Source organism: Scomber scombrus, chromosome 9, assembly GCF_963691925.1.
Source record: "Scomber scombrus chromosome 9, fScoSco1.1, whole genome shotgun sequence".
Lineage (NCBI taxonomy): Eukaryota > Metazoa > Chordata > Actinopteri > Scombriformes > Scombridae > Scomber > Scomber scombrus.
The window spans coordinates 19,813,735-19,829,941 of record NC_084978.1 but is presented as its reverse complement, the minus strand read 5'-3'; the positions used below and the strand labels follow the sequence as shown (position 1 = coordinate 19,829,941).

Sequence of the window (16,207 nt, the reverse complement as noted above, 5' to 3'; positions counted from 1 at the left end):
AGCTGAGAGCAGTTGTTGGTCAGGGTTGTAGTGAGCATCAGGATCATTTCGCTGTGACACCTGGGGGGTCAGATAAAACTTCACTCAGTGATGCTCCGATAAACCACCGGAGATTACAGGTGGGTATAGAGGGAGAGGGAGTGGAAGAGACGGACTTGTCTGATTGACTGACTTTATTGTATGGGAACAAGAATTTGTGTGTGCCAGGGAAAAGGTAGAGATACTGGATCTTTCCATCCAAGGTTAGCTAGGTGCCTTTGCTTTGCCCTCAGAAAGTAAACAGCAACTGGCCAATCTGAGGCTATGTTTATCCAGTCAGCAGAAGCCAGTTAGCCTATCTCCTTGCTGACGGGTGTTGTTTTGTCTTTAGTCAGACTGCACATCTCTGTGGAGTGCAGCGTTAGAAGTCCAAATATCACAGCCTCGTCTGGCCTTTGGCACCAAGACAATTGGATTTGGGAACTTTAATGAGAGGTTCAGCCATAGTTTCTCCTCCTTTTTTGGAGCTCATTGTAGAGGGTGGAAGGTTTAGCCCAGCTGCTTACAGTTAAGCACCTCTATGCTTCCCTGAGGAGAGACCGACAGAGAGGGGAGTCAGAGGAGAGCAGTGCAGGCAGGTAAATGGACAAGATGAGAGGTTTGAGGAAGGGTGTATGTATCCCATAAGACTCTTTATGCCATTTGTATGCTCTTTGCAGATGGCTTTGTAATGTCAAGAACAAAACATCCGATCTTATGTTTATCTTCAGCCAGTCATTCACAATTGATTACATGTCAAGAGATCTGTAGTATTACGATGGGCCCCCATAGAGTTTGGCTGCATATAATCCTCCTACTTAAGGTATCAGATTGTACTGAGATAATCACCCATGAAATAGATTCTGGCATTTCTCTTAAAGACTTGGTTATGTCAGACTGCTTCGTCCAAAGAAATAGATTTTTCAAGGCAAAAGGAGAAGGCAAGGACAAATGGATGAAAAGAGATGAATAAAGATGAGAGCGAGAAACACAGAGGAAAAAAAGGGACAAGGCTTAAAAAATACTTTTTTGACCATTTTCCATTTTTTTCAATTTGACTGTTAGCACTCTACTAATTTAATTGTGCCAATTTCATGTCACAGATTTACTAACACCAATTAAAACTTGTCAAATCGGTGTTCCAAAGGGTTGAGTGCAGCTCCCATCAAGCAGTAGGATTACACAGTGGAGGAAAAACACCACGACAGTCTGGAGATATTCATCAAAATATACCATATCTAATGTTAATCAGGTTGATTTTGACACAAGCCTTTTGGACGTGTTATTGCTGAAATGCAAATCGCACATGCTGTCACTTACAGGCACATACTGTCTCCCTTCTCTTTTAAGTTTTTGTCCTTCTCTTCATTCTCTGTCTTGTACATTTGCCTTCTCTCTCCCCACTTCTGTTCTCCTTTTGTTGTCAACTCACCACACGCCAGCCTTCCGCACTTTAACCTTCGCCGTTGTTCTCCATCCCTCAAAGTTGCGCGGCTGAATGTGTCCCCTCCTTGACTGTGTTCAGTTGACAGCACTACGCCCCCGTGGCTCCCTAGGACAATGGCCCTCCACAAAAGCCCCAGGAGCATCCTCCACCTCCGCCACCAAATTCCCCCAGCCGCAGGGAGACAGCTGTAGCAAATCCCATTCTCCTGTAAAACACACACACATAAAACACAATCTGTACACACATATGCACGAACACACTGATGTTTGTCTGGGCTTTAAGCTGTCATCTTCATACTGTACTTTGGGAGAAAGATGCTCCTGTGCTTTTGAGGGAGAAAGACATTCAATAAGAGCTGCTAGAATTTCATAAAGCAAATCTTTCATTTTTCCATTGTCTCTCCTGGGGGTGTTGTGCGCTTAGAGAAGGCAAGAAAAAGACAGTGGATAGAAAGAACATGCTGGCATAAGATATATTTATCCAGCACTGAAATGAAGTTAAGGTAACACTGTTTCGGAAACTATTTCTTTCTTCTCTTCAATTATCCACAGGTTGACATTACTGCCAAACCTTTTAAAGATACTTATATCAAGATGGTTATGTTGCCCATATATTTACTAATGTTTGCTCTCCTGACTGTGAGAAACACTCAGGGACAAAGTCAAGTAGCGTAAAACAGCAAGCATGGAATATGTAACTGATTTTATGCTATTAAACAAATCCTCAAGTGAGACCTTTGCGAGGAAGATAATGAAATATCTTACATGAGCACACAAAGGTATTGCCATTCAGCACCTGAGGGAATTTTTCAGTTGCGATTAATAATTTCATCTCTATTGTTGTGTGTCCTCCACTCTCTCTCCTCTGCTTCCTCTTGTAGCCGTGAACGGGGCTGAGGATGTGGCACTCTACGTGGGCATGGTGGCGGTCGTTCTGTGTCTGACTCTACTGCTTATCGTGGTGGTCCTGGTCTACCGGCGCAAGAAGGAGGGCCTGGATGCTGACGTGGCGGACTCCTCCATCCTCACCACTGGCTTCCAGCCCATGGGCATCAAGCCCAGCAAGCCAGGTGTGTGGGCACCGCGGCCACGCAGGCCTCCCCCCCACAGCAGTAGGACACTGTTCTTTGTTCTACCCTCCTCTGTGCATCCGTCACTCTGTCCGTATGCCCACTGTGACCGTGTAGCACCCATCTACATCTACCAATGATGCTGTGTTTGTTTGTGGTTATGGAGGTGGTGTGAATGTGTTTACAGTGGTTTGTGGTCTAAGAAAGCTTTAGTGTGTGTGTGTGTGTGTGTGTGTGTGTGTGTGTGTGTGTGTGTGTGTGTGTGTGTGTGTGTGTGTGTGTGTGTGTGTGTGTGTGTGTGTGTGTGTGTGTGTGTGTGTGTGTGTGTGTGTGTGTGTGTGTGTGTGTGTGTGTGTGTGTGTGTGTGTGTGTGTGTGTGTGCACGTGCGTGTTTGCGCTGTACAGACTATTTATTTGCCTCCCTGACACATTATGTTTCGCCACCACCTCATTGTCAGGAAATGTACCCACTCTGTTTACTGCCTGTGCAGAGCCTCTGAGGTTTTCCAGTGAGTAATAGAAATACAACTGTTTGAGTTGGATGGAGACGGGGAACTGGGTTGCAGTGCCTGTGATTCACCATGAAAAAAGCTTTTATACATTCTGGGTGCTAAGCTGCATCTGAGTTCTGTTTGGAATTGATTGTGTGGTTGCTAAAGAGACAGACAGATAGAGAAAAGGGGGTGTGGGGGGGGGGGTTGACTGGCTTTGGGTGGAATTTATGTTTGTGTACTGTCAAGAGTGTGTGTGTTCTGTTTTCTGCGCCATGTGTCATTCCTGTATTTGTGTCAGTTTTCTGTGTGTGTTGCGACAGCTTTAGAAAGTGTGAGGTCTGTCTCTATGATGTATGAACCCCAGCGCCACTCATTGTTTTTGTCTGTTTTTCTTCTTTCTTTTGTTATATAAACAGAGAATTCTCATTTGCTTACCATCCAGCCTGATCTAACCACTACCACCACCAGTTACCAAGGCACACTGCGCTCTCGCCATGATGGCACCGGGAAGTTTTCTATGACCAACGGTCCTCTGCTGGACCCACTTCCCAATGGCTCACACACTCTACACAACGGCAAGCTCAACTCTGACCCTGCTGAGTATGTGAGCAGGCTGTCCACTCAGACATACTTTAAAACACTACCCCGCGACATGGCCAACACCTCCTATGGGACATTCAACTTCCTGGGAGGGAGGCTGACGATCCCTAACACAGGTGAGTTCTTCATTTACGTCCAAATAGATTTCCAGGTGTGCTGTTACACCTGTAGTTCATGTAGTCATATGGTCCAAGCTTGTTCTGATCCCATTCATGTTCACACTGACTTATTACAAAGACACAAAGAGCTTTAAGTCATGTTGATTAACAGATAACTCATTGAGTGGACAATTTTGGTGATGTCAACCTTTATTATCAGTGCTACATGGAGGTGTCCCTGGTGTCACAAAGTACTCAGGCAACTAACAGATGATCAGCATTATTAGTCAAGACTGCAACTCAACCTCATGTTATGAATAATGAGGGTGGGGGGTGGAGGGGTTAGTTACTGCTCTTTTTAATGACACAAGCGTAAGACATGGGTTTAACTCCCTCCTGATATGTCACAGGAAACACTCACACGGTGATGCACATATTTGCTACTGTGGTTAACAAATGATATTGCATATAGTTCAGAGTGCACAGCTCATTTCCTTGTGAGTTGATGGTCAGCAGATGGATGCAATAGGAGCAGTAGTAGGAGGACAAAGGGTGACCTCTGGTATCATTCGAATGAACTCTAGTTTGGGCTGCTGTGAAAAAGCTCTTGATCAAACCCTGGTACACAAGAAATACTCCCAAGAGACCTCCCAATAAGGGGGGGTCAAATCAAACATAAGTGTGGTTCATTTGAGATGTGAAAGCAAAGGAGACCAAATGCACCATTTTATCATAGTAGATATGTGATTCAATCTGCTGATCATATAATTATACCAAATCACTTAGTAACCATAGTGACACAAGTCAGCACATAAAAGGACCATACAGTAACTATCACCACCATGATATTATAACCTCTGTTTGGTCCTGTCTCTTCCTGACCCGCATTTTTGATTACATAGGTCAGTTATTTTTGGCAGCTCTTTGTGACACCAGAGAAAATAAATGAATGTGGTGAAGCAAAGTGCTGCATGACATGATTTTAGATGCTGAATGGCTGTCATCAAAACTGTCCAATTCATGTGTTACATGTCAGTCCATAAGTGATTATTTTTACAGGTTTTGGTTTATTTGTAATATGTCAATGTGAATATATACTGTAAGTAGAAGAAAAGGCAACAATGTGAATTTTCCCTTTGTCGAAAACATCAGAACAAGTAAATGGACCTAAAGGCAAAGTATATAATACATATTGTTAATGTCACAAGTCAGAAATGTGTCTCAAGTCTGTACTATATATAAATATAACAATAAGCCTTAGACACTCGAGTAAGGAAAAACTCCCTAAAAAAAACCCTGTTAATAGGGAAAAAATGTAAGAAACCTCAGGAAGAGCATTAGAGGAAGGATCCCCCTTCCAGGAAGGACAAACAGGCAACACAATAAGAAAGCCAAATTACAGAAATACAGCATGAGAACCAGGGTGACACAATTACAATAGATGTATAATATATATAAAAAATGGGAAAACGACGTCAAGCAACTTCCAGGTGCCACCAAAACTGAATAAGACTTGAACCATTAGGGATGAGGACAGACTACACATGCACACAGGGGAGACTCACATCACACCATTCACATACACATAGGAGGAAACAAGAAACCACACACACAGGGGAGAGAGAAAGATAAGGACATCATTCACACAGGTGAGGGAGAGACATGAGGTGAGGTTGAATCTCCTGCAGGATGAAGATTCAGAACCAAAACCTATAGAAGTGGCCCTAGGACAGGGTCCAGCAAAGAGGCACCCGAGAGAGGAAAGAGAAGAGGGGGAGAAAAGAGAGAAGGAGAAGAGCAACAAAGAGAGACGGGCACACAGCTCGGATGTGCTTTTGGACAACAAACAAACAGAAAATTAGAGAGGTGTAATAGTTATAAGAACAGATAAAACAATCGATAACCTCATTGGCAGGTTAGACAAAGTTTTTAATTAATAGAGCTTGATCAATTCATTGAGACTGAAACCAACATGCCATACAGTATAAGATCATAGACTAATAGATTAATGGCAACTAATTGAAAGGCAAAAATGTAGCTTTTAAGTTAAGATTACAAGGACTCAACAGACTCAGATTGTCTGATGTCAGCAAGGACACTATTCCCTGAAAAACTAAGGCCCAACAGGAAAAGGCCCTGCCTTCTGCAGACTTTTACACTCTGGGGATGCACAGCAGCCCTTGCATTTTGAGAATGGAGAGCAGAGAGATAGAACATAAGGTTTAAGGAGATCAGACAGGTATGATGGAGCATGCCCATTTGGGATTTTATAAGTCATTAGAAGCACCTCTGATCTAACATGGATAGGAAACCAATGAAGGGAGGCTAGAATTTGGTGTAATATGGTCGAATGTTCTTATGTTAGCTGCAGCAAAGTATTCCAAATTCCAGTAAACGACTTCCTAATCTGAAAATGTGAGTTATCAGAAACTCTTGGATGAGAAGGTAATGGAATACTCACTATTATTGTCCAAAAGTTGGACAGTTAAAAGCAGATACAGCATTGTAAGTGTGTGTCATGTAAGGACGAGGAGATTTCAGTAATCCTCTGTAGGATGTTCTCTTTGCCGCTCTGCTGCACACAAACAAGAAAATGAGAAAAGTTCTGCCTAAACAATTCAACATCTACTTCTAAATGGCAAAAAATACTGTTGGTACAGTTTTTGTTTGGATTGCATATGTCACACATTGCCGTTGCTTCTACATAAAACCATATTAAAAAAAGGACATTTACAGATACTTTATTACACCTGCTTTTCAACAAGGAGAATTTATCAGTAACAGCTGAGTCCCATAAACATCTTGCTGTCTTGTTGAAAGCGTGCCAGGCCATTCAGCCTTTAAATCTTGTGCATGTGGGTTTCTTAATAGGTTTACTCCAGGATAACACACATACGTGTTTCAGCGCTTCATACAAAACAGCTTTGTGCACAGGCTATATTAGTTAAAAGGAACAGTGTGACCCTGTTTACACCAGGCAATAACAGGTGTCTCAGGTGATCTGATCACAAGTGGACAGCCGAGACATGTTGCCATTCGCACCTGACTCTATTATGCATCTCAAGCTGGCCACTTCTGTTCAGATTTCATTGCTGCCTATGTCACTTCCAAAGGGCCCTGTTCACAGTTATCACGTCAGGCAAGCGCCAGATTTGTTTTTAGTATGGGCTAAAGAGCTGAGAACTAAAAAAAAATGTTTCAAGAACTAATATACATGTACCGGCTATATGAACCATTCTGATTACTCCAACCACATACATCAAGTGGTTTGATTGATTAGATCAGAATGAGTCTTGGTGGTCGTTTACACTTGTATTTAGCGCTGTCCACTTGTGATCGGATCACCTGAGATGCAGATTAATGACACCCATAATACATGAATTGCTTGTTTTAATTTGTGATCGAGGTAGATTGTGCATCCCAGGTTCACTTATAATGTTTGTAATGTAAACATTTTATCCCACGATCATTCAAAAAAAGCATTTTTCCCTCACTCTGTCTGAAAATGTGTGATCACTTTTGTCATAAACTTACATCTACAGTCTAAATGAATGGTCAGTGCAGTGATGAAAAGGCTAACCATGAAATGAACCTAAATTATTCCAATTAGACCCGCCACTTACGACAGAGCTGCTTGAATTGGTAGCTGATATCCACAAGTGTCAGTTGTGCACTAAGAGCATAGAGAGAGCAACAGAGAGTCCATTAAAGATTAGTCTGATAAAAGATAAAAAGTCCACTATCATTAGTCCCCAATTTTGCGTCCCCACTTCACATTAGCGTAGAGTCCAGAGCTTATATAATTAGACTGGAAGACAGTGTTTTCACTGGGCTCATTGTAGGCTGTCCAGATTAGCCAATGACAGTGCCAGTACACCAGTATCTTGTGGGAGAAAAGATCTTTGTGTCTGTGTTTTCCTTGCTATCAGTGTCTTCACTCACTGGCTCTATCTCTCTCACTCGCTCCGTTTCTGACTCTCTTTCATTCTCTTACAAATATTTTATGCGCGGATTAACTCAAAGCCATGTGGACTATACCACGCGTTGGCACTCATCTTCTTACTGGGACACAGACACACACAAAAAAATCATCCCTTGCATGCATCCACTCAGAGGAGATGTAGACTACTGTTATTTAGTGCAGTTTCAGAGCAGGCACATGGAAAATATGGTTTATAGAAAAAAGACAAGGCTGTGACTATTCGGGCACCTTTGCCTTATTGAAACAGATGTTTTATGGTGAACAGAGCGAGTTCACAATACAGGGACTATTAAGATTGTGTCACATAGTCACTGTTTGTACGACATCTCAAATAGGATTCTAAGTGGATGATTTTGGCATTAGAATCACAACACAAATGCCACAACACTCAAACTACCTCAATAGCTCTCTCTATTCTCCAAGGTGATTTCCAACACTCTCCTGAGGTAGTGCAATTTTCCTGGAGTAGTCTGTTCCACGGTCTCAATTATCTACTTGGTGGCAGACGGAGAACATTTAAACCGCGATGCAGTGTGCGCTTTTGTCTCAGCTAATTGTTGACCGCGGGGACGTGTGCCGCCACGGCTGTCGGTGCAGAGATTTGCATCTGCTGTACCTGACGGAGGCTGCTTCTGACCTTCAGAATAGATTTGTTTTTTGTTTTTGCAGCCATACAGTTTCATTGAGTGGGCCGGCTTTCTTTGTGAGATGACAAAAGCGTTGTTCAGTCAGAACAAATGAGCCGGTCCCCCTCCCTTCTTACCCCCTTCTCTCCCTTTGTTGTTATTTGCATTAGGAATCAGTCTGCTCATTCCTCCCGAGGCCATCCCCAGAGGCAAGATCTATGAGATTTATCTCACTGTTCAGAGGAAGGAAGATTTAAGGTGGGTCTCTTTAACACTGTCTAACTGGCAGTCTTCCCTGGATGCCACTAGGCTGTTTGTTTTGATGCTCTACTGTTCCATTAGGAAAGGCTTAAGAGTCTGTGCCAGTACTGTGGAGGAGGGATGTAAATAAATAACGTAGCCTTTTACCAAGATGTGCGCTGTTTAAGTTAAATGAATCGTTTGGAAAACACTGTTTATCTGGCTTGCTGCATTCAAGTCTCTAAAGGCACAGTCATTGTAGCATGCTGTGATAGTAACATTCTTACTCAGTCATCACAACTCGATCCAGCTAATCAGTATGTCTAGCAAGCCTTCATTATTTTCTTCTACAGCTGCTTGATAATTTACAGAGGTGACAGTATCATATTCTGCTTACAAGAGACCAGTAAATTCTCACTAATAACTCTGAGTAAAACCACTTTTTTATGATCCATACCTCCCTCTCTCTCTCTCTCTCCCTCTCTCTCTCTCTCTCTCTCTCTCTCTCTCTCTCTCTCTCGCTCGCTCTCTCTCTCTCTCTCTCTCTCTCTCTCTCTCTCTCCTCTCCCCTCTCTCTCTCCTCTCCCCTCTCTCCTCTCTCCCCGATGTAGGTTACCTCTTGCTGGCTGCCAGACCCTGCTGAGCCCCGTTGTGAGTTGTGGCCCTCCTGGGGTGGTTTTGAGCCGGCCAGTTATCCTAAGCATGGACCACTGCTCTGACGCATGCCTCGATAACTGGGCCGTCCGCCTCAAGAAGCAGAGCTACGAGGGCACTTGGGAGGTGAGACAATAAAACAACACCAGCACAAATCCTCTAGAGAAAAACAAAGTTGCCACCTAGTAAAGTCTTCCTGAACTCACAGAGAGCTTTCCTTGGAGAAGTAGAAACGTGTTTAGCAGTGATTTGAAGCTTGCACTAGGAAGCACTCAATGTTGTATAGTGAAGGTAATTCTGGTCCGGCACTCAGCCACTCCATAGGGCTTAATTATATTGACCATCAGGTGTTTTCTCATTGGGCTAGAACAAAACCCTGGAAGCACTGGCTCTCTCAGTTCAAGAGTTGCTAAGCCACATGATTCTCAAACAGAAATTCTCCAAGTAAATTACTGATCCTCAAAATACTCTTCTGAGTGCTCCTTGACCATTTTTGACCGCTGCTTTCAATTACAGAGTTCCCTCCCCATTTTCCAATCCGTGAAATTTGAAAGTAACCAGAACTGCAGACTTCCGTTGAATGGAGTTGGGCAGAACCTTTTGGCATCTACATAGACACACAGTTTGAGGCAGTATACCAATCTCAACAATCCAGAGAGATTGGAAAGGGTACTGGTGGGCTTTGGAGTGTTAGTAGGTCTTCTTTCATGTTCGATATTGTGCATAAATTATTCAGCCTCCCCGTGTGTGGCGGCGGTTGGGTGTCTGTGGGATGGATTGGCCTGTCTAAGGCAGAGGTTAGACCAGCACTTTTAATCATCGGCCAGACCAAATATAGCCCAACAGCCTGACTGCATGGCCACCACAGGAAGAAGTGCCAGGTGGACAAGAAAGGGAGAGGGGAAACAACTACAGTGTATGATGGTAGGGAAAGAAGAAAGAGAGGAGACAAAGAGGGAAAGGCATAGCAGACAAGCGGGTAATGTAGACCTAGAGGAATGCTAAGCAGGAGAGGGAGATGTAAGGAGAGAAAGACATAAAGAGAGATAGTGAAAATGGATAACGGCCATGCATAAGCAGGAGAAAGAGAAATTAAATGCTCATAGAGTGAGCGCTCAGTGGCGTAATTGAGCCACCTCACTCTCTGCTACACTTCGAAGAAATATTAAGATGATGAAAAAGTGAGACTCCATTGTGGTTGCATAGTAAATGAATTGTGTCAATACTAATTCTATTGATGTAGATGGTGTCTGGTTGAATCGATCCTAGAGGAGCTCGCTGTGCATTTGGCAGGCAGAATGCTCTCTTCAGCCTGATTGGCTAATGGGAAGAGTCAGTCAACTGGCATGATGGGATTTTAGAGAAAATGTTGTCACCTTGGGTCCAATTTGTCCCCATCAAATTAGCCTGTTGAGCAGTGGAATTATCTCATAAAACTATCCTGTACTGTGAGGGGATGGGGTATTTTCGCAAGTCTGTCATCTTTAATAGAGGCACAAGTTGTGATATAGCACAAGAAAAATGCAAGACGCTGCTTCCCTGGCATGTTAAATTCTGTCCTTTTTTCATTGGCAAATTAAAGTACCAATTACAACTCATACCGCCTGTTAGCGTTTTTTAACACCATCAGGCAACAGTGTTGTTTTTCAGATAAATTGGCAAGTTGTTTTCACCTTTTTTAACAAATCTCTAAGGCTGAAGGAAATTCTGTAAATTCCAATAATCCGATATTTACAGCACCTACACAGTCTTTTCTTTCCCTAGAATCATCTATTCTTGCCAGGAATCCATGCGAGTCTCCTTTCATGTCAATTGAGTACCTCGTTCATGCATTATTAAGTAAATTGATGGTGTTCTATAGGATGTGTGTCTTTGTATGAGAGAATGTGTGTCTTTATGTCAGTATAGACTAAGCGTACTGCAGTGAAAAGGGAATTTGAGACAAGAACAAAGTATTACCTTTTTTTTCCTGATCTGAACTGTTACTAAGATTTTTTTATGTAATATTACCTTTAAGACCTTTAGCTTAGATGTTACACTGTCACACTGCAGGAGGGATAGGTTTTGGGGGCTTTGCTACTGCACCAAACTACAGCTACTTTCCTTACAACCATTTTACAAACACACATCCACATCGGTTACCCAGGAAAACACATTACCCTTCCCTCCTACATAAATTGGGTTCTTGACCTTCCATCCACACTTTCTCCACCCACGCCACCCCCTCACCTCCTCCAGGATGTCCTGCTGATGGGGGAGGAGCTGGTGTCTGAGCCCTATTACTGCCAGCTTGAGGCCGAGACGTGCCGGCTGTTCTCTGAGCAGCTGGGCACCTTCGCCCTAGTGGGAGAGTCCCTGCATATGGGTGCTGCCAAGCGCCTGAGGCTGGTGCTCTTCTCTGACGCTTACTGCTCCACGCTGGAGTACAACATCAGGGTCTACTGCATGGATGACACGCAGGACGTCTTCAAGGTAAATTGTGACAAATGTAGCTCTACCTGTTATTCAGTTTGGCTGACAGGTTCTCAGCCCAAGATTGCACGGATCAGCCGGTTTTGCCTCAGCTGAGTGATAGGTAGACTATTATGTATAATAGCATTGTCTGTCACATTGGAAGGTAAGTAGAAATCAGCGCAGGCATACATAGGTTAGGCATAGCTATGGTAAATTGAACAATATTGCAGGCCTGATTACACCCTGTGCAGTTCAAGGATGTATGATTTGTGGAGTTGATGTCGTCCCGTGAGTCCACTGAAACAATGTATACGTCCAGGTTAATCGTGGTATAGAGTCACTGCATGTGTTTTTGTGTGCATGTCTACAGAGATGTTTCTTTCCTTTCATGCTTTCAATTGTTCTGCCTGGCTGCCATGGGCCAAGAAGTTTCTCATCACTTTGTTCAACACCATATTTCGCTTCTCTTTTTTGGCTCTCCACATGGACAGAGTATAATCAGGCGCTAATGCCTTCCTCCCCTCCCCGGAGGACTGCCTCTGAGTAGCCTGTTAAGATTTCATTTGCATGGTTAATTAGTAAATTAAAAGGAGAGCCTGTCCCGATCTTTTCCCAGCAACCCCCATGCTCTCTCTTTCCTCTCCGCACCTCTCTTTCTCTCTCCAAGCTGTTCCTATTCGTCTGACACCACCTACAGCCACAAGTACCACTTCCCACTCGAGTACACTTTTGCTGGCTGTAATGGCTGACCTCCTTGTACAGATGTTCGTCGCCAGTACAATCTATGGAAGGCTGTAGGACATAAACAATAGAAGGCGGTGGGGGCTCGGGCTGAAATTAGCACTCTCACATTCAGGGAGCTGAAGACGAGATGAAAACTGTGCATTAGCTCTAGCTTTGGGGAGGGAATTACTGAAACCTCTCCTTGCATACATCTGTGTTTCTGTGGTTCAGTTCTGCTATCTTACTCCGTGTCTGACAGCTACTGCATGATAAAAGGCATGCTATGAAAAATTGCTGGTATTCAACTGTGTTCTAATAAAAAAAAAATGTAAATGTAGCAGCATTGAACGTGCAGCTCTGCAGAGGATGTGCTCTTTTTGCAGATTTGTTTGCTCGATATCATAGCCGTTGGAATGACCTTGTGTGTCCTTTGTTGGAAGGAGGAAGGCTGCTGTTGCACAACTCTTTCTCTCTCTCTCTCTCTCTCTCTCTCTCTCTCTCTCTCTCTCTCTGGCCTGCTCTTGTTCTGCTAGTCTCCCACTCTCTTAGCCAGGAAAAGGACATCGGAGCTTTTTGACTCCAGCACTTGTGCTGCCATACTCTGCAGCTCCCTTGACACCCTTGAGTGCATTAGCTCTCCATCTCTCACACAACCTGGTCCTGTGGTAAGCCACAGCATCTCCAGGGTTTTGTAGTTTTTAGTGAGTGATTTAGAATGTGGCCCACAGTGTTTAGTAATCTTGACTTCACACTGCTCTTGGTGCTGTTATGGAGGGAGCAGTTCATTTAGCAAGTACATTAACCACTTTGAGTGGAGATTAAACTTCCCTGGAGAGCTTCAGCCTAATCACTAATCACTATCTTTAAAATGCACCATTTATGATTAGACTTTCACTATGACTACCATTAGTGTTAATTGTAGTGTGTAACAGTGCTGGAGCAGTAGTCACTGTTACAGTGTGAGTGACACAGCAGCTTTTTTATGTTTTTGTTGATGTACAGTGGTACACCTTCAATATATGTGAATTCTATGACAGCATTTGCAGCCTACTAAGGCACTGCACCTCGATATTCAGACAAGAAGTCAACTCTCCATGCATTAAACAGGCTGTACTTTTGTTCAGAGACAAGGCATTTCTCTGAATTTTCTGTTGCCTGTTCAGTGGCAGGAAGAACTAGAGCCAAAAGAGATGCTGATATTTTCACTCCTGTCACTTCGCTGGCTGTCAGTTTTCTCTGACAAGCCTCCATCAGCGAGAATAACATACACATACGTATATATATCAATACACACCCACAAAGATGTCATCTTTGTGGGTGGGGGGGGGGGGGGGGGGGGGGGGGGGGGGGGGGGGGGGGGGACTGGGTTGGAATACAGTGCAGCTACTTTTTTATATTTAGCTATGATATTCAGAAGCTGTCAGCTTTTAGTATGAAGGATAAAATTCCCAGTGTATTTGCCACTGAGCATAATCCACATTTGAACAGTGGAACAATAACAAAATATCCTGGTGTTTATTGATAACTAAATGTTCTTCCTTTACACCCACATGTCTCTGTTTTGTAAGGGCAGTGTTGTTGTACAGTTTAAAAAAAACAAAAAAACATAATGATTTATAAACCACCCACTTTCTGTCAGATTTATTTTTTTACAGAGGTTGAAGCACGAGTCAGTTTTTCTGTATTGAGCGGTAGACTTTTTGAGGGACCATCATAAATATTAAAACACTTTTTCCCCCATATTAGCAGCATGCCTCTAGCAATGACAACCAGTTTTTGTCCAGACTGAAACTAAACTATTGAATGTATTGCCATGAAATTTGGTAGAAATATGTCTTAAAACTATTTGCCATGTAATTATATTCACACATTCATATCCTTCTTGTGATTTATAGTAACAACTTGACCTCCTGGTACCTTTAGTGCCATCATTAAATCAAATCTTATTATTGTAAACATTAAAACTGTTTAATATCAGCATGTTTGCATGCTGACATTAGCATTTTGCTGAAAACACAGCGGCCCCTAAGTACAGCCTCACAAAGTTTCTCGCATGGCTGTAGACTCTTCGTCTAGTGTAGTGAGTTTAAAGTGAAATTTCAGCTCAAATGGTGACAAAATGTTAGTGTCAACTCTCCCTATACACACATTATTGTATTTCAGACTACTGAATTTATGCTTTCATCAATATTCATGTAATGAGGTCAATCTGTTTCATCTCTTGATTGTAAAAATGTATGTTTCAGTGTTAAATGGGTGTTTAATTGATGTCCTCAACTGGTAGCTCCTGGATTCATTCGTACAGTCTTTGACCTCCAGCAATGGTTCTTGTTTAGATTTAAAATGGCTCATAAACTCTTTATGTGCTCTCACTATGACGTTCACTTACTTGCTTCTGAGCAGTGGGCTAAATTTGAGCATTACTGGACAGAAACTTTTATTTTATGTACAGAGGAGAGGAAACCAGTTTGTATTTAGTGTAATACAAACAGTTTTCTGATCCCTCCATCAGAATACTTACTGGCAAGGAATGCTAGGAGGAAAAAAGAGAAGAGCATAGCCCAGTAATTGCTGGCATTAAGTTAAACAAGACAGTCAGCTTTATCATTGAGCCCAGCTGAGAAATTGTTTCCATATTAAAATTCTGTGTTCCTGTGTGCTGTTTTCTCCTGTCCTGCTCTGTGATTTATCAGGCAGAATGTGCATCTTTTCCCAAGCAAACACAGTACCCATTTATAACTGAACAGACAAGTCCCTTCTATTTGTAGTTATTAATCAGAGTTGACTGTAGCGGGCACGGCCACTGGAGCTCAGACTGATAGACTCTCAGTCAGAGAGGAAAAGCCTGTCACATCCTGCTGACAAATACACAGATTTATGGAGCCCACATAGCCAGGCTACTCTCTATAAACAAATGCATTTGCCTGAAAAGAGCAGCTCTGAAAATGGATCATCGCTATGAATCCACATTTTTAAACACACAAGGACAACACATTGCAAGAGTAGAGGGGTGAGGACGAGTTTATGAGGATATTAAAACTCAATGATTCTTTGTGTATCGCTCTGTTTCAGATGACTTGTAGCTTGACTAATTAACTGATCAAACGCTGGTTATAATCCCTGTCAGAGCTGGTTAAGTTAATCAGTTTATTTCACACCAAGCCTGAACAATACATAGACAACATGTTAAAGCTTGACCTTGCTGCGAGGAATATTTTAATCTGTGGCTTTGAACCCATTCAGATCTTTTTATATATGTGCTTCTGCTAATACTTTGATTTGTTTAGAGTGTTTCTTTGCTGCTTGCGATGGTATGCTATGTTTGCTGCAAGAGAGAGTTTGGTGCAGCCACTAACCTCTTTCTGTCAGCACAAGCCCAAAGAGATTAGCTGTATGAGTGTCTCTTGTTTCCCAGTGGAGCCCGACCCCAGTCCATCACAGTCCCAGCTCTGGTCCAAGCCGAGAGGATGAGGGGATGGGTGAGAATTCGAGAGGGGTGGGAGATGAGTGAGGGTGGGAAGGGGGTTGAAGTCATAGAAAACTGTGGCCATGATTGCAGTAATCCTGTTATCTCTCTTGCTAAAGCTGGCCACTCTAGTGACCTGGAGACACAAATGTTAAGCTGCCTCTGTCTCCCTTCTCTCTTACTCCTGCTCTTTTCACTCCTCCCTGCTCTATCTCACTCTCTTTAGCCAGACTCATTGAATGTCAGGGGGTGGTCTTGGCTCTGCCCGACTCTAAATTCACAGTCTTCACACACACCACAGGCTATCTTGAATTCCGTCAGAACAAAAGGGGTTTT

General features: G+C 43.0%; 1 protein-coding gene across 1 annotated transcript in view; it reads left to right on the top strand.

Moving 5' to 3' along the window:
• The window catches only part of unc5a (unc-5 netrin receptor A), a 65,752-nt gene that overhangs the window by 37,441 nt on the left and 12,104 nt on the right, over positions 1 to 16,207 (top strand). The window contains exons 8-12 of the mRNA XM_062425276.1: positions 2,346 to 2,534; positions 3,445 to 3,744; positions 8,505 to 8,592; positions 9,186 to 9,354; positions 11,467 to 11,700. Of these exons, the coding sequence (XP_062281260.1) occupies positions 2,346 to 2,534; positions 3,445 to 3,744; positions 8,505 to 8,592; positions 9,186 to 9,354; positions 11,467 to 11,700 (980 nt within the window). The remainder of the gene's footprint in view (positions 1 to 2,345; positions 2,535 to 3,444; positions 3,745 to 8,504; positions 8,593 to 9,185; positions 9,355 to 11,466; positions 11,701 to 16,207) is intronic.